This window comes from Heptranchias perlo, chromosome 27 (assembly GCF_035084215.1).
Source record: "Heptranchias perlo isolate sHepPer1 chromosome 27, sHepPer1.hap1, whole genome shotgun sequence".
Classification (NCBI taxonomy): domain Eukaryota; kingdom Metazoa; phylum Chordata; class Chondrichthyes; order Hexanchiformes; family Hexanchidae; genus Heptranchias; species Heptranchias perlo.
In genome coordinates, this window is record NC_090351.1 from 52,145 (window position 1) to 71,547 (window position 19,403).

At 57.3% G+C, this 19,403-nt stretch overlaps 1 protein-coding gene across 2 annotated transcripts in view; it reads left to right on the forward strand.

Annotated features, from left to right (window-relative positions):
• Nucleotides 1-19,403, forward strand: part of LOC137344336 (voltage-dependent L-type calcium channel subunit alpha-1S-like) — a 198,909-nt gene that overhangs the window by 48,166 nt on the left and 131,340 nt on the right. For both annotated transcript variants that reach the window (XM_068007199.1, XM_068007198.1), the window contains exon 6: nt 17,378-17,574. In XM_068007199.1, coding sequence (XP_067863300.1) covers nt 17,378-17,574 — 197 coding nt within the window. The remainder of the gene's footprint in view (nt 1-17,377; nt 17,575-19,403) is intronic.

Below are 19,403 nucleotides of genomic sequence, written 5' to 3' on the forward strand. Positions count from 1 at the left end.
GAACACTGTGTGGACTCTCACACAGGGACAGTGTGAACACTGTGTGGACTCGCACACAGGGACAGTGTGAACACTGTGTGGACTCTCTCACAGGGACAGTGTGAACACTGTGTGGACTCTCACACAGGGACAGTGTGAACACTGTGTGGACTCTCACACAGGGACAGTGTGAACACTGTGGACTCTCACACAGGGACAGTGTGAACACTGTGGACTCTCACACAGGGACAGTGTGAACACTGTGTGGACTCTCACACAGGGACAGTGTGAACACTGTGGACTCTCACACAGGGACAGTGTGAACACTGTGTGGACTCTCACACAGGGACAGTGTGAACACTGTGTGGACTCGCACACAGGGACAGTGTGAACACTGTGTGGACTCTCACACAGGGACAGTGTGAACACTGTGTGGACTCGCACACAGGGACAGTGTGAACACTGTGTGGACTCGCACACAGGGACAGTGTGAACACTGTGTGGACTCTCACACAGGGACAGTGTGAACACTGTGTGGACTCTCACACAGGGACAGTGTGAACACTGTGTGGACTCACACACAGGGACAGTGTGAACAGTGTGTGGACTCGCACACAGGGACAGTGTGAACAGTGTGTGGACTCGCACACAGGGACAGTGTGAACACTGTGTGGACTCGCACACAGGGACAGTGTGAACACTGTGTGGACTCGCACACAGGGACAGTGTGAACACTGTGTGGACTCGCACACAGGGACAGTGTGAACACTGTGTGGACTCGCACACAGGGACAGTGTGAACACTGTGTGGACTCGCACACCGGGACAGTGTGAACACTGTGTGGACTCTCACACAGGGACAGTGTGAACACTGTGTGGACTCTCACACAGGGACAGTGTGAACACTGTGTGGACTCTCACACAGGGACAGTGTGAACACTGTGTGGACTCTCACACAGGGACAGTGTGAACACTGTGTGGACTCTCACACAGGGACAGTGTGAACACTGTGTGGACTCGCACACAGGGACAGTGTGAACAGTGTGTGGACTCACACACAGGGACAGTGTGAACACTGTGTGGACTCTCACACAGGGACAGTGTGAACACTGTGTGGACTCTCACACAGGGACAGTGTGAACACTGTGTGGACTCTCACACCGGGACAGTGTGAACACTGTGTGGACTCGCACACAGGGACAGTGTGGACACTGTGTGGACTCTCACACAGGGACAGTGTGAACACTGTGTGGACTCTCACACAGGGACAGTGTGAACACTGTGTGGACTCGCACACAGGGACAGTGTGAACACTGTGTGGACTCGCACACAGGGACAGTGTGAACACTGTGTGGACTCTCACACAGGGACAGTGTGAACACTGTGTGGACTCGCACAGGGACAGTGTGAACACTGTGTGGACTCTCGCACAGGGACAGTGTGAACACTGTGTGGACTCTCACACAGGGACAGTGTGAACACTGTGTGGACTCGCACAGGGACAGTGTGAACACTGTGTGGACTCGCACAGGGATAGTGTGAACACTGTGTGGACTCGCACAGGGATAGTGTGAACACTGTGTGGACTCGCACACAGGGACAGTGTGAACACTGTGTGGACTCGCACACAGGGACAGTGTGAACACTGTGTGGACTCTCACACCGGGACAGTGTGAACACTGTGTGGACTCGCACACAGGGACAGTGTGAACACTGTGTGGACTCGCACACAGGGACAGTGTGAACACTGTGTGGACTCGCACACAGGGACAGTGTGAACACTGTGTGGACTCGCACACAGGGACAGTGTGAACACTGTGTGGACTCTCACAGGGACAGTGTGAACACTGTGTGGACTCTCACAGGGACAGTGTGAACACTGTGTGGACTCTCACAGGGACAGTGTGAACACTGTGTGGACTCGCACACCGGGACAGTGTGAACACTGTGTGGACTCGCACACCGGGACAGTGTGAACACTGTGTGGACTCTCACACAGGGACAGTGTGAACACTGTGTGGACTCGCACACCGGGACAGTGTGAACAGTGTGTGGACTCTCACACAGGGACAGTGTGAACACTGTGTGGACTCGCACACAGGGACAGTGTGAACACTGTGTGGACTCGCACACAGGGACAGTGTGAACACTGTGTGGACTCGCACACAGGGACAGTGTGAACACTGTGTGGACTCGCACACGGGGACAGTGTGAACACTGTGTGGACTCGCACACGGGGACAGTGTGAACACTGTGTGGACTCGCACACAGGGACAGTGTGAACACTGTGTGGACTCGCACACCGGGACAGTGTGAACAGTGTGTGGACTCGCACAGGGACAGTGTGAACACTGTGTGGACTCTCACACAGGGACAGTGTGAACACTGTGTGGACTCGCACACCGGGACAGTGTGAACACTGTGTGGACTCTCACACAGGGACAGTGTGAACACTGTGTGGACTCGCACACAGGGACAGTGTGAACACTGTGTGGACTCGCACACCGGGACAGTGTGAACACTGTGTGGACTCGCACACCGGGACAGTGTGAACACTGTGTGGACTCGCACACCGGGACAGTGTGAACACTGTGTGGACTCGCACACAGGGACAGTGTGAACAGTGTGTGGACTCTCACACAGGGACAGTGTGAACACTGTGTGGACTCGCACACCGGGACAGTGTGAACACTGTGTGGACTCTCACACAGGGACAGTGTGAACACTGTGTGGACTCGCACACAGGGACAGTGTGAACACTGTGTGGACTCTCTCACAGGGACAGTGTGAACACTGTGTGGACTCTCACACAGGGACAGTGTGAACACTGTGTGGACTCTCACACAGGGACAGTGTGAACACTGTGGACTCTCACACAGGGACAGTGTGAACACTGTGGACTCTCACACAGGGACAGTGTGAACACTGTGTGGACTCTCACACAGGGACAGTGTGAACACTGTGGACTCTCACACAGGGACAGTGTGAACACTGTGTGGACTCTCACACAGGGACAGTGTGAACACTGTGTGGACTCGCACACAGGGACAGTGTGAACACTGTGTGGACTCTCACACAGGGACAGTGTGAACACTGTGTGGACTCGCACACAGGGACAGTGTGAACACTGTGTGGACTCGCACACAGGGACAGTGTGAACACTGTGTGGACTCTCACACAGGGACAGTGTGAACACTGTGTGGACTCTCACACAGGGACAGTGTGAACACTGTGTGGACTCACACACAGGGACAGTGTGAACAGTGTGTGGACTCGCACACAGGGACAGTGTGAACAGTGTGTGGACTCGCACACAGGGACAGTGTGAACACTGTGTGGACTCGCACACAGGGACAGTGTGAACACTGTGTGGACTCGCACACAGGGACAGTGTGAACACTGTGTGGACTCGCACACAGGGACAGTGTGAACACTGTGTGGACTCGCACACAGGGACAGTGTGAACACTGTGTGGACTCGCACACCGGGACAGTGTGAACACTGTGTGGACTCTCACACAGGGACAGTGTGAACACTGTGTGGACTCTCACACAGGGACAGTGTGAACACTGTGTGGACTCTCACACAGGGACAGTGTGAACACTGTGTGGACTCGCACACAGGGACAGTGTGAACACTGTGTGGACTCACACACAGGGACAGTGTGAACACTGTGTGGACTCGCACACAGGGACAGTGTGAACACTGTGTGGACTCGCACACAGGGACAGTGTGAACACTGTGTGGACTCGCACAGGGACAGTGTGAACACTGTGTGGACTCGCACACCGGGACAGTGTGAACACTGTGTGGACTCGCACACAGGGACAGTGTGAACACTGTGTGGACTCGCACACAGGGACAGTGTGAACACTGTGTGGACTCGCACACAGGGACAGTGTGAACACTGTGTGGACTCGCACAGGGACAGTGTGAACACTGTGTGGACTCGCACACCGGGACAGTGTGAACACTGTGTGGACTCTCACACAGGGACAGTGTGAACACTGTGTGGACTCGCACACCGGGACAGTGTGAACACTGTGTGGACTCGCACAGGGACAGTGTGAACACTGTGTGGACTCTCACACAGGGACAGTGTGAACACTGTGTGGACTCGCACACAGGGACAGTGTGAACACTGTGTGGACTCGCACAGGGACAGTGTGAACACTGTGTGGACTCGCACACAGGGACAGTGTCAACACTGTGTGGACTCACACACAGGGACAGTGTGAACACTGTGTGGACTCGCACACCGGGACAGTGTGAACACTGTGTGGACTCTCACACAGGGACAGTGTGAACACTGTGTGGACTCGCACACAGGGACAGTGTGAACACTGTGTGGACTCTCTCACAGGGACAGTGTGAACACTGTGTGGACTCTCACACAGGGACAGTGTGAACACTGTGTGGACTCGCACACAGGGACAGTGTGAACACTGTGTGGACTCTCACACAGGGACAGTGTGAACACTGTGTGGACTCTCACACAGGGACAGTGTGAACACTGTGTGGACTCTCACACAGGGACAGTGTGAACACTGTGTGGACTCGCACACAGGGACAGTGTGAACACTGTGTGGACTCGCACACAGGGACAGTGTGAACACTGTGTGGACTCTCACACAGGGACAGTGTGAACACTGTGTGGACTCTCACACAGGGACAGTGTGAACACTGTGTGGACTCTCACACAGGGACAGTGTGAACACTGTGTGGACTCTCACACAGGGACAGTGTGAACACTGTGTGGACTCGCACACAGGGACAGTGTGAACACTGTGTGGACTCGCACACAGGGACAGTGTGAACACTGTGTGGACTCTCACACAGGGACAGTGTGAACACTGTGTGGACTCGCACACAGGGACAGTGTGAACACTGTGTGGACTCGCACACAGGGACAGTGTGAACACTGTGTGGACTCGCACACAGGGACAGTGTGAACACTGTGTGGACTCTCACACAGGGACAGTGTGAACACTGTGTGGACTCTCACACAGGGACAGTGTGAACACTGTGTGGACTCTCACACAGGGACAGTTTGAACACTGTGTGGACTCACACACAGGGACAGTGTGAACAGTGTGTGGACTCGCACACAGGGACAGTGTGAACACTGTGTGGACTCTCAGAGGGACAGTGTGAACACTGTGTGGACTCTCACACAGGGACAGTGTGAACACTGTGTGGACTCGCACACAGGGACAGTGTGAACACTGTGTGGACTCGCACACCGGGACAGTGTGAACACTGTGTGGACACGCACACCGGGACAGTGTGAACACTGTGTGGACTCTCACACAGGGACAGTGTGAACACTGTGTGGACTCGCACACCGGGACAGTGTGAACACTGTGTGGACTCGCACAGGGACAGTGTGAACACTGTGTGGACTCTCACACAGGGACAGTGTGAACACTGTGTGGACTCTCACACAGGGACAGTGTGAACACTGTGTGGACTCTCACACAGGGACAGTGTGAACACTGTGTGGACTCGCACACAGGGACAGTGTGAACACTGTGTGGACTCGCAAAGGGACAGTGTGAACACTGTGTGGACTCGCACACAGGGACAGTGTGAACACTGTGTGGACTCACACACAGGGACAGTGTGAACACTGTGTGGACTCGCACACAGGGACAGTGTGAACACTGTGTGGACTCGCACACAGGGACAGTGTGAACACTGTGTGGACTCGCACACAGGGACAGTGTGAACAGTGTGTGGACTCTCACACAGGGACAGTGTGAACACTGTGTGGACTCGCACACCGGGACAGTGTGAACACTGTGTGGACTCTCACACAGGGACAGTGTGAACACTGTGTGGACTCTCTCACAGGGACAGTGTGAACACTGTGTGGACTCGCACACCGGGACAGTGTGAACACTGTGTGGACTCTCACACAGGGACAGTGTGAACACTGTGTGGACTCGCACACAGGGACAGTGTGAACACTGTGTGGACTCGCACACAGGGACAGTGTGAACACTGTGTGGACTCTCACACCGGGACAGTGTGAACACTGTGTGGACTCTCACACCGGGACAGTGTGAACACTGTGTGGACTCTCACACAGGGACAGTGTGAACACTGTGTGGACTCGCACACCGGGACAGTGTGAACACTGTATGGACTCACACACAGGGACAGTGTGAACACTGTGTGGACTCGCACACAGGGACAGTGTGAACACTGTGTGGACTCGCACACAGGGACAGTGTGAACACTGTGTGGACTCGCACAGGGACAGTGTGAACACTGTGTGGACTCTCACACAGGGACAGTGTGAACACTGTGTGGACTCGCACACGGGGACAGTGTGAACAGTGTGTGGACTCGCACACGGGGACAGTGTGAACACTGTGTGGACTCGCACACAGGGACAGTGTGAACACTGTGTGGACTCGCACACAGGGACAGTGTGAACACTGTGTGGACTCGCACACAGGAACAGTGTGAACACTGTGTGGACTCGCACACAGGGACAGTGTGAACACTGTGTGGACTCTCACACAGGGACAGTGTGAACACTGTGTGGACTCTCACAGGGACAGTGTGAACACTGTGTGGACTCGCACACAGGGACAGTGTGAACACTGTGTGGACTCGCACACGGGGACAGTGTGAACTCGCACACGGGGACAGTGTGAACTCGCACACGGGGACAGTGTGAACTCGCACACGGGGACAGTGTGAATGAAGTGAACACACACACGGGCACAGTATGAACAGACACAGGGGCAGTGTGAACACAGTGTAAACACACACAGGAACAATGTGAACACAGTGTGAACTCACGTGAATGCACAGGGACATTGTGAACACAATGTGAGCATATAAAGGGACAGTGTGAACTCACACATGGACAGTGTGAGCACTGAACACACACAGACAGTGTGAACACATACAGGGACAGTGTTTACATTGTGAACACTCACACAGATCCAGTGTGAACACACACAGGTACAGTGTGAACATAGATTGAACTCTCACGCAGGGACAGTGTGAACACACACACAGAGACAGTTTCAACACAATACGAACAAACACACCATGTACAGTGTGAACACACAGGGACAGTGTAAACACATATACAGGGTCAGTGTGAACATTGTGTGAACACACACACGGGCAGTGTGAACACACACGCAGGGACAGTGTGACCTCACGCAGGGTCAGTGTGAAAATGTACAGGCACAGTGTGAACACACACACAGGGACAGTGTCAACAGTGTGAACACACACACAGGGACAGTGTCAGCAGTGTGAACACACACACAGGGACAGTGTCAACAGTGTGAACACACACGGACATTATGAAAAGACACACCAGGATAGTGTAAACACAGTGTGAACAGATACACAGGGACAGTGTCAACACAGTGAACACACACACAGATGCAGTGTGAAAACACAGGGTCAGTGTGACCAGATTGAACACATATGCAGGGACAGTGTGAACACACACACAGGGACAGTGTGAACACATATGGGGACGTGTGGACACACGCACACACGGGGACAGTGTGAGGACAGTGTGAACACACATGGACAGTATGAACAGTTACACGGACAATGTAAACACAGTGTGAACACACACGGACAGTGTGGACAAAATAAACACATATGCAGGGACAGTGTGAACTCAGTGTGAACACACAGGGACAGTGTGAACATATATAGGGATGTGTGGACACACGCGGGGACAGTGTGAGCACAGTGTGAACACACACAGGGATAGTGTGAACAGATACATAGTGAGCACTCACATGGGGACAGTGTGAGCACAGTGTGACCACACAGACAGGGACAGTGTGAACACAAAGGGTCATTATGAACACAGTGAACACACTCAGGTACAGTGTGAACACACAATGATAGCATGAACATACACGGGGACTGTGTGGATACACACGGGGATAGTGTGAGCACACAAACATGGGGATAAGGTGAGCACACATACGGGGACAGGGTGTGCACACACACGGGGACAGTGGGAACACACACGGGGACAGGGTGAGCACACATACGGGGACAGGGTGTGTACACACAGACGGGGACAGTGGGAACACACATGGGGACTGGGTGAGCACACACATGGAATGGTGTGAACGCAGTGTAATCACACATGGACAGTGTAAACAGACACACAGTTTCAGTGTGAACATAGACAGGGACAGTGTGAACACACATGGGGTCAGTGTGAACACACACAAGGACAGTGTGAACTCACATGGGAACATTGTGAACTCACACACAGGGACAGTGTGAACACACATGGGGACAGTGTGAATACAGTGTGAACTCACACACGGACAGTGTGAACACAGTGTGAACACAGTGTGAACTCATACACAGGGACAGTGTGAATACAATGTGAATTCAAACACAGTTACATTGTGAGCACACACAGGGACAGTGTGAACTCATACACAGGGACAGTGTGAGCACACACAGGGACAGTGTGAACACTGTGAACTTACACATAGGGATAGTGTGAACACTGTGTGAATATAGACGCAGGGACAGTGTGAACACACACGGGGACAGTGAGAACACTCACACGGGGACAGTGTGAACACACACGGGGACAGTGAGAACACTCACACGGGGACAGTGTGAACACTGAACACACACTGGGACAGTGTGAGCATGCACACAGGCACAGTGTGAACAGACACAGGGACAGTGTGAGCACAGTGTGAACACACACACAGGATCATTTTCAACATACGGGCAGTGTGAACACAGTGTAAACACACACAGGAACAATGTGAACACAGTGTGAACTCGCACATTGTGACAATGTAAACACACATAGGTACAATGTGAACAAACACACAGTGTGAACAGACACATAGGTACCGTGTAAACACAGTGTGAACACACACAGGGACAGTGTTCACACTGTGAACACACACACAGACACTGTGAACACTCACACAGGTATAGTGTGAACACAGTTTGAACACTGTGAACACACAAAGGGACAGTGTGAACATGCAAGGAGAGTGTGAACATTGTGATGACACGCATGGACAGTGTCAGCACAGTATGAACACGCACATGGACTGTGTGAACACACACACGGAGACAGTTTCAATACAATACGAACACACACACAGGTACAGTGTGAACACACAGGGAAAGTGTGAATATGCACAGGATCAGTGTGAACATAGTATGAACACACACACGGACAGTGTGAACACACGCAGGGACAGTGTGAAAATGCACAGGGACAGTGTGAACACAGTCACCACATACACAGGGACTGTGTGAAAATGCACAGGGACAGTGTGAACACAGTTTGAACACATGGGGGCAGTGTGAACACACACAGGTACAGTGTGAACACACAGAAAGGGACAGTATGAACACACAGGTACAGTGTGAGCGCAGTGTGAAAACACAAGGACAGTATGAACACGCACAAAGAGACATTGTGAACACAATTAGGTACAGTGTAAACGCACACACAGGGACAGTGTGAACACAGTATGAACACACTTAGGTACAGTGTTGAACGCACACAGGGACAGTGTGAACACAGTATGAACACAGACAGTGTGAACACAATTTGAACACAGCATGAAACACATGGGGACAGTGTGAACACACGCAGGTACAGTGTGAATGCACACAAAGGGACAATGTGAACACAGTGTGAACTCACACACACGTACAGTGTGAGTGCAGTGTGAAGACACAAGGATAGTATGAACACGCACAAAAAGACATTGTGAACACACAGGTACAGTGTCAACACACGGACAGTGTGAACACATGCAGGGACAGTGTGAAGACGCACAGGAACAGTGTGAACACACATAGGGACAGACAGTGTGAACACACAAAAGGACAGTATGATCACAGTGTGAACTCACACACAGATACAGTGTGAATACACAGGGACAGTGAACACGAACAAAGAGACATTGTGAACACAGCGTGAACAAACACACACAAAGGGACAGTGTGAACACAGAGTGAACACACACAGCTACAGTGTAAGCATATTGTGAACATGCACAGGGACAGTGTGAACACAGTGACCACACACGCAGGGACTGTGTGAAAATGCACAGGGACAGTGTGAACACACACACGGATAAAGTGAACACACACAAACTGGGACAGAGCGAACACGGTGTGAACACACACAGGGACAGTGAGAACACACACAGAGACATTGTGAACATACACAGGATGGATAGTGGACGGTTCGTCAGTGGGAGGGTGGGGAGTGGACGGAGCGTCAGTGGGAGGGTGGGAAGTGGACGGAGCGTCAGTGGGAGGGTATGGAGTGGATGGAGGATCAGTGCGAGTGAAGGGAGTGGACGGAGGGACAGTGGGAGGGTGGGGAGTGGACGGAGCGTCAGTGGGAGGGTATGGAGTGGATGGAGGGTCAGTGGGAGGTTGGGGAGTGGACGGAGGATCAGTGCGAGTGAAGGGAGTGGACGGAGGGACAGTGGGAGGGTGGGGAGAGGATGGCTGGTCAATGGGAGGGTGGGTAGTGGACGGTCGTTCGGTGTGAAGGTGGGGACTGGATGGTTGGTCATTGGGAGGGTGTGGAGTGGATGGAGGATCAGTGGGAGGGTGTGGAGTGGATGGAGGATCAGTGCGAGGGTGTGGAGTGGATGGTCGGTCAGTGCGAGGGTGGGGAGTGGATGGTCGGTCAGTGGGAGGGTGTGGAGTGGATGGAGGATCAGTGGGAGGGTGTGGAGTGGATGGAGGATCAGTGCGAGGGTGTGGAGTGGATGGTCGGTCAGTGCGAGGGTGGGGAGTGGATGGTCGGTCAGTGCGAGGGTGGGGAGTGGATGGTCGGTCAGTGGGAGGGTGTGGAGTGGATGGAGGGTCAGTGGGAGGGTGTGGAGTGGATGGTCGGTCAGTGCGAGGGTGGGGAGTGGATGGTCGGTCAGTGCGAGGGTGTGGAGTGGATGGAGGGTCAGTGGGAGGGTGTGGAGTGGATGGAGGGTCAGTGGGAGGGGTGTGGAGTGGATGGTCGGTCAGTGCGAGGGTGGGGAGTGGATGGTCGGTCAGTGCGAGGGTGTGGAGTGGATGGAGGGTCAGTGGGAGGGTGTGGAGTGGATGGAGGGTCAGTGGGAGGGTTCAATTCTCTCTTCCCCCTTTCTCATATTGTCTCTCCCTCACTCACTCCCCTCTCATTATCTTTCTCTCTTCCCTTCTCCCTCCTCTCCTCTAACCCTGTCCCTCTGCCCTTCCTTTCTCACTCCCCCTGTCCCCCTCTCTCTCTCCCGTCCCCCCTCTCTCTCTCTCTCTCCCGTCCCCCTCTCTCTCTCTCTCTCCCCGTCCCCCCCTCTCTCTTTCTCTCTCCCCGTCTCCCTCGCTCTCTCTCCTGTCCCCCTCTCTCTCTCTCTCCCGTCCCCTTCTCTCTCTCTCTCTCCCCGTCCCTCTCTCTCTCTCTCTCTCTCCCATCCCTCTCTCTCTCTCTCTCTCTCCCGTCCCTCTCTCTCTCTCTCTCTCTCCCTCCCGTCCCTCTCTCTCTCCCTCCCGTCTCTCTCTCTCCTCTCCCGTTCCCCCCCCCTCTCTCTCTCTCTCTTCCTCCCGTCCCCCCATCTCTCTCTCTCTCTCTCTCCCGTCCCCCTTTCTCTCTCTCTCCTCCCGTCTCTCTCTCTCTCTCTCTCTCCCGTCCCCCTTTCTCTCTCTCTCTCTCCCGTCTCTCTCTCTCTCTCTCTCCCGTCCCCCTTTCTCTCTCTCTCTCTCTCCCGTCTCTCTCTCTCCCGTCCCCCTTTCTCTCTCTCTCTCTCCCGTCCCCCACTCTCTCTCCCCTGTCCTTTTCTGCCTCTCTCCTCGCCCCCTTTCTCTCTCTCCCCGCCCCCCTCTCTCCCCGCCCCCCCTCTCTCTCCCCTGTCTCCCTCTGCCTCTCTCCCTGCCCCCTATTCTCTCCCCCCTCTCTCTCCCTGCCTCTCTCTCTCTCGTCCTCCTCTCTCACTCCCCTGTCCCCTTTCTCCCTGACTCTCTCCCCATCTCTATCTCTTTCCCCGTTTCTCACTCTCTTTCCCCGTTTCTCACTCTCTTTCCCCCTCTCTCTTTCCTCATCTCCCTCTCCCCCGTCCCTATCTCCCTCTCCCCCTCACTCTGCCCCTCTCCCCCGTCCCTATCTCCCTCTCCCCCTCACTCTGCCCCTCTCCCCGTCCCTATCTCCCTCTCCCCCCTCACTCTGCCCCTCTCCCCCTCACTCTGCCCCTCTCCCCCTCACTCTGCCCCTCTCCCCCTCACTCTGCCCCTCCCCCTCACTCTGCCCCTCTCCCCCTCACTCTGCCCCTCTCCCCTCACTCTGCCCCTCTCCCCCTCTTTCTCTCCCCCATCCCCTCTCTCCCCCTGTCATCACTTTCTCTCTCCCCCACATCTCTCTTTCTCCCTCTCCCCTGTCTCTCTCTCTCTCTGTCCGCCCCGTCATCCATCTCTCTCTCTCCCCGTCCCTCTCCCTCTCCCCGTCTCTTTCTCTCCCGTCTCTTTCTCTCCCCGTCTCTTTCTCTCCCCGTCTCTTTCTCTCCCCGTCTCTTTCTCTCCCCGTCTCTTTCTCTCCCCGTCTCTCTCTCTCTCCCGTCTCTCTCTCTCTCTCTCCCTGTCTCTCCCTCTCCCCTGTCCCTTTCTCCCACTGTCCCCCTCCCCCTTCATTTCTCTCCCTCTCTCTGTCCTTCCCTCTCCCTCTCTCTCTCCCCCTGTCCCCTCTCTCTGATCCCAATTGCCCCTCTCTCTCCCTGTCCCCTCTCCCCCGAACCCTCTCTCACTCTCCCCCGACCCCTCTCCCCCATCCCCTCTCTCTCTCTCTATCTCTCTCTCTCTCCTCCCGCTTGTCCCCTCTCTCTCTCCCTTGTCCCCTCTCTCTCTCCCCTTGTCCCCTCTCTCTCCCGTGTGTCTCTCTCTCTCCCCACCGTCTCCCTTTTCTGTCTCTCCCGTATCCCTCTCTCCCTCTCCCCTGTCTCTCTACCCCGTCCCCTCTCTCTCCCCATCTCTATCTCTCCCATCTCTCACCCCATCTCTCTCTCTCTCCCTCTCTGTCTCACCCCCCCTCTCCCACCATCTCTTTCCCCCGTCTCTCCCTCTCCCCCATCCTTTCAACCTCTGTTCCTTTCTCCCACTTCCCCCCCTATCTCTCTCTCCCTCTCTCCCCCTATCTCTCTCTCCCTCTCTCCCCCTCATCTCTCTCTCTCTCCCCCTCATCTCTCTCCCTCTCTCCCCCTCATCTCTCCCCCTCTCTCCATGTCCCTCTCCCCCTCATTTCTCTGCCTCTCTCTCCGCCCCACTCCCTTTCTCTCTCACTCTCTCACACGTGTCGCTCCCTCCTCTGTTTCTCTCTCCCCCGTCCCCACTCTCTCTCTCTCTCCCTCCATCCCCCCTCTCTCTCTTGCCCCCTCTCTGTCTCCCCCTGTCACCCCTCTCTCACTCCCCATGTACTCTCTCTCCCCCTCTCTCTCGCCTGTCCCCCTCTCTCTCCACCTGTCCCCCTCTCTCTCCACCTGTCCCCCCTCTCCCTCCCTCTGTCCCCCTCTCCCTCCTCCTGCCCCCCTCTCTCCCCCCTGTCCCCCTTTCTCTCCCCTTGTCCCCCTTTCTCTCCCCCTGTCCCCCTTTCTCTTCCCCCTATCCCCTTTCTCTTCCCCCTGTCCCCCTTTCTCTTCCCCCTGTCTCCCTTTCTCTCCCCTCTGTCCCCTTTCTCTCCCCGTCCCTTTCTCTCCCCCGTCCCCCTTTCTCTCCCCCGTCCCCCTTTCTCTCCCCCCGTCCCCCTTTCTCTCCCCCCGTCCCCCTTTCTCTCCCCCCGTCCCCCTTTCTCTCCCCCGTCCCCCTTTCTCTCCCCCCGTCCCCCTTTCTCTCCCCCCGTCCCCCTTTCTCTCCCCCCGTCCCCCTTTCTCTCCCCTGTCTCTTCTCTCTCCCCGATTCCTTCTCTCTCCCCCTGTCCCCTCTCTCTCCCTGTCCCCTCTCTCTTCCTGTCACCTGCTGTCCCCCCTCTCCCCCCATGTCCCACCCTCTCTCTCCCCCCATGTCCCTCTTCCTCTCTCCCCCCATGTCCCCCCTCTCTCTCTCCCCCCATGTCCCCCCTCTCTCTCTCCCCCCATGTCCCCCCTCTCTCTCTCCCCCATGTCCCCCCTCTCTCTCCCCCCATGTCCCCCCTCTCTCTCCCCCCATGTCCCCCCTCTCTCTCCCCCCATGTCCCCCCTCTCTCTCCCCCCATGTCCCCCCTCTCTCTCCCCCCATGTCCCCCCTCTCTCTCCCCCCATGTCCCCCCTCTCTCTCCCCCCATGTCCCCCCTCTCCCCCCATGTCCCACCCTCTCTCTCCCCACATGTCCCACCCTCTCTCTCCCCCCATGTCCCACCCTCTCTCTCCCCCCATGTCCCCCCTCTCTCTCCCCCCATGTCCCCCCTCTCTCTCCCCCCATGTCCCCCCTCTCTCTCCCCCCATGTCCCCCCTCTCTCTCCCCCCATGTCCCCCCTCTCTCTCCCCCCATGTCCCCCCTCTCTCTCCCCCATGTCCCCCCTCTCTCTCCCCCCATGTCCCCCCTCTCCCCCCATGTCCCACCCTCTCTCTCCCCCCATGTCCCACCCTCTCTCTCCCCCCATGTCCCTCTTCTCTCTCCCCCATGTCCCCCTCTCTCTCCCCCCATGTCCCCCCTCTCCCCCCATGTCCCACCCTCTCTCTCCCCCCATGTCCCTCTTCTCTCTCCCCCCATGTCCCCCTCTCTCTCCCCCATGTCCCCCCTCTCCCCCATGTCCCACCTCTCTCTCCCCCCATGTCCCTCTTCTCTCTCCCCCATGTCCCCCCTCTCTCTCTCCTCCCATGTCCCCCCTCTCTCTCTCCCCCCATGTCCCCCTCTCCCTCTCCCCCCATGTCCCCCCTCTCTCTCTCTCCCCATGTCCCCCCTCTCCCCCCATGTCCCCCTCTCTCTCTCCCCCATGTCCCCCTCTCTCTCTCCCCCCATGTCCCCCCTCTCTCTCCCCCCATGTCCCCCCTCTCTCTCCCCCCATGTCCCCCCTCTCTCTCCCCCCATGTCCCCCCTCTCTCTCCCCCCATGTCCCCCCTCTCTCTCCCCCCATGTCCCCCCTCTCTCTCTCCCCCCCATGTCCCCCCTCTCTCTCCCCCATGTCCCCCCTCCTCTCTCCCCCATGTCCCCCCTCTCTCTCCCCCCCATGTCCCCCCTCTCTCTCCCCCCATGTCCCCCCTCTCTCTCCCCCCAATGTCCCCCCTCTCTCTCCCCCATGTCCCCCCTCTCCCCCCATGTCCCACCCTCTCTCTCCCCCCATGTCCCCCCTCTCTCTCCCCCCATGTCCCCCCTCTCTCTCCCCCCATGTCCCCCCTCTCTCTCCCCCCATGTCCCCCCTCTCTCTCTCCCCCCATGTCCCCCCTCTCTCTCTCCCCCCATGTCCCCCCTCTCTCTCTCCCCCATGTCCCCCCTCTCTCTCTCCCCCATGTCCCCCCTCTCTCTCTCCCCCCATGTCCCCCCTCTCTCTCTCTCCCCATGTCCCCCCTCTCCCCCATGTCCCCCTCTCTCTCTCCCCCCATGTCCCCCTCTCTCTCTCCCCCCATGTCCCCCCTCTCTCTCCCCCATGTCCCCCCCTCTCTCTCCCCCCATGTCCCCCCTCTCTCTCCCCCCATGTCCCCCCTCTCTCTCCCCCCATGTCCCCCCTCTCTCTCCCCCCATGTCCCCCCTCTCTCTCCCCCCATGTCCCCCCTCTCTCTCCCCCCATGTCCCCCTCTCTCTCCCCCATGTCCCCCCTCTCCCCCATGTCCACCCTCTCTCTCCCCCCATGTCCCCCCTCTCTCTCCCCCCATGTCCCCCCTCTCCCCCATGTCCCACCCTCTCTCTCCCCCCATGTCCCTCTTCTCTCTCCCCCCCATGTCCCCCCTCTCTCTCCCCCCCATGTCCCCCCTCTCCCCCCATGTCCCACCCTCTCTCTCCCCCCATGTCCCTCTTCTCTCTCCCCCATGTCCCCCCTCTCTCTCTCCCCCATGTCCCCCCTCTCTCTCTCCCCCCATGTCCCCCTCTCCCTCTCCCCCCCATGTCCCCCCTCTCTCTCTCTCACCCATGTCCCCCCTCTCCCCCCATGTCCCCCTCTCTCTCTCCCCCCCATGTCCCCCTCTCTCTCTCCCCCCATGTCCCCCCTCTCTCTCCCCCCATGTCCCCCCTCTCTCTCCCCCCATGTCCCCCCTCTCTCTCCCCCCATGTCCCCCCTCTCCCCCATCACCTTCTCTCTCTCCTGCTGTCCCACCTCTCTCCCCATGTACCCTTTCTCTTTCCTAATTCCCCCCTCTCCCCATCCCTCCCCTCTCTCTCCCCATGTCCCCCCTCTCCCCATGCCTCCCCTCACTCCCCATGTCCCTCCTCTCTCTCCCCATGTCCCCCTCTCCCCATGCCTCCCCTCTCCCCATGCCTCCCCTCTCTCCCCATGTCCCCGCTCTCTCTCCCCCATGTCCCACCTCCCTCTCCCCTGTCCGCCCCTCTCTCCTCCCCATGCCCCATCTCTCTCTCCCTATGCCGCTCTCTCCCATCCCTTCACCGTCCCCTCTCCCCCTCTCCCTGCCTCTCTCTCTCCCCGTCCCTCCTCTTCGCTCTTGCCATGCCCCCTCCCTCTCTCCCCACACCCCTCCCTCTCTCTCTCCCCTGATCCTCCCCCTCTCTCTTCCCCTCCCTCAATCTCTCCCCGTCCCTCAATCTCTTATCCTCCTCTCTCCCCCTGTCCTTCCCCCTCTCTGTCGCCCTGCCCCCCATCTCTCTCCCCTGTCCTTCCCCCTCTCTGTCGCCCTGCCCCCCATCTCTCTCTCCCTGTCCTGCCACCTCTCTCTCCCCTGATCTTCGCCCTCTCTCTCCCCTGTCTCTGCCCCTCTTTCATCCTGACCTATCTCTCTCTCCCGACCCCCTCTCACCCATGTCCCTCTCTCACCCATGTCCCTCTCTCTCTCTTCCCTGACCCTCTCTCTCCCCGTCCCACTCTCTCTCTCCCCGTCCCACTCTCTCTCTCCCCGTCCCACTCTCTCTCTCCCCGTCCCACTCTCTCTCTCCCCGTCCCACTCTCTCTCTCCCCGTCCCACTCTCTCTCTCCCCGTCCCACTCTCTCTCTCCCCGTCCCACTCTCTCTCTCCCCCGTCCCACTCTCTCTCTCCCCGTCCCACTCTCTCTCTCCCCGTCCCACTCCCTCTCTCCCCGTCCCACTCTCTCTCTCCCCGTCCCACTCTCTCTCTCTCCGTCCCACTCTCTCTCTCCCCGCCCCTCTCTCTCTCCCCCTCTCCCTGTCCCCCCCTTTCTCTCTCTCTCTCCCTGTCCCCCCTTTCTCTCTCTCTCCCTGTCCCCCCCTTTCTCCCATTCTCCCCGCCCCTCTCTCTCTCCCCCTCTCCCTGTCCCCCCCCACCCCCTTATTTACACAGATATTGTAACTGAGGACCAGCCTGCACCTTGTGCCCACTCTGGCCATGGGCACCACTGCCCCATCAATGGCACCGAGTGTCGATCTGGCTGGCCTGGACCCAACAGTGGCATCACTCACTTCGATAACTTTGGCTTTGCCATGCTGACTGTGTATCAGTGCATCACCATGGAGGGCTGGACTGACGTCTTATACTGGGTAAGTGACGCTATGTGTGTGACGGTGGGCTCCGTCACTCTCACACTCACCCTGCAGGACGTCCGATTGAAATGACGGCTCCTTCTCCTTACAAAGTGGAGGCCTGGACAGACCAGTTTTGTGGAAGAGCAGGAGAACCTGTCACGGTTCAACCGTCTCTTCCAGGCTGTGCTGGGAACAGTTGGAATGGAGGTTAGACTGGGCTTCAGTGCGGAGCTCCATACTAAAATTTACCAATTAATTTGAAATAATAATCAAAGTTTCAATCAGACAGCCCTCACATCTCTGAAAGAAATCAACCTCTGATGGAAGGGCCCTTTGTCTGTTCCTGTCCTCGACTGCCTTCGGTACGTCCTTGACTTTGTGGCGTTAAACACTGCGATCTGTACACTAACTGGCTGGTGACTGGAGGCCCTGTCAAAATGGCGGATTTAGAGGGTCATTGTCACAGCAGACCAGAGGGTTCAGTAGCACACCATTCCCGGGATAGGCCCCACACATCACTCCCGGGATAGGCCCCACACATCACTCCCGGGATAGGCCCCACACATCACTCTCGGGATAGGCCCCACACATCACTCCCGGGATAGGCCCCACACACCATTCCCGGGATAGGCCCCACACATCACTCCCGGGATAGGCCCCACACATCACTCTCGGGATAGGCCCCACACATCACTCCCGGGATAGGCCCCACACATCACTATCGGGATAGGCCCCACACATCACTCTCGGGATAGGCCCCACACATCACTCCCGGGATAGGCCCCACACATCACTCCCGGGATAGGCCCCACACATCACTCTCGGGATAGGCCCCACACATCACTCCTGGGATAGGCCCCACACATCACTCTCGGGATAGGCCCCACACATCACTCTCGGGATAGGCCCCACACATCACTCCCGGGATAGGCCCCACACATCACTCTCGGGATAGGCCCTTCATTAGTATAAATGCTCTAACCTGCAAGTTGTTGCTGATGATGAGGTTGAAGTATCCAATACTGACCACGGACTGAGGAGGGGAGAGGAGAGTCACAGGGTCACGGACTGAGGGAGGGGAGAGGGTCACAAGGTCACGGACTGAGGGAGGGTTGGGGGGGTCACAGGGTCACAGATTGAGGGATGGGGAGAGGAGTGATGGGGTCACGGACTGAGTGAGGGGAGGGGGGCCACAGGGTCACATTTTTTTTATTCGTTCATGGGATGTGGGCGTCGCTGGCCAGGCCAGCATTTATTGCCCATCCCGAATTAACCTTGAGAAGATGGTGGTGAGCTGCCTTCTTGAACCGCTGCAGTCCGTGTGGTGAAGGTTCTCCCACAGTGCTGTTAGGAAGGGAGTTCCAGGATTTTGACCCAGCGACGATGAAGGAACGGTGATATATTTCCAAGACGGGATGGTGTGTGACTTGGAGGGGAACGTGCAGGTGGTGGTGTTCCCATGCGCCTGCTGCCCTTGTCCTTCCAGGTGGTAGAAGTCGCGGGTTTGGGAGGTGCTGTCGAAGAAGCCTTGGCGAGTTGCTGCAGTGCATCCTGTGGATGGTACACACTGCAGCCACAGTGCGCCGGTGGTGAAGGGAGTGAATGTTTAGGGTGGTGGATGGGGTGCCAATCAAGCGGCTTGGATGGTGAGGAGGAGAGAGAGGTTACAGGGTCATGGAGTGAGGCAGGGAGGGGTCCCAGGGTCACGGACTGTGGAGGCGAGAGAGGGGTCACAGGGTCACAGACTGAGGATGGGAGAAAGGGGTCACAGAGTCACGGACTGAGGACGGGAGATGGGTCGCAGGGTCACGGACTGAGGGAGGGGAGAGAGGGGTCACAGAGTC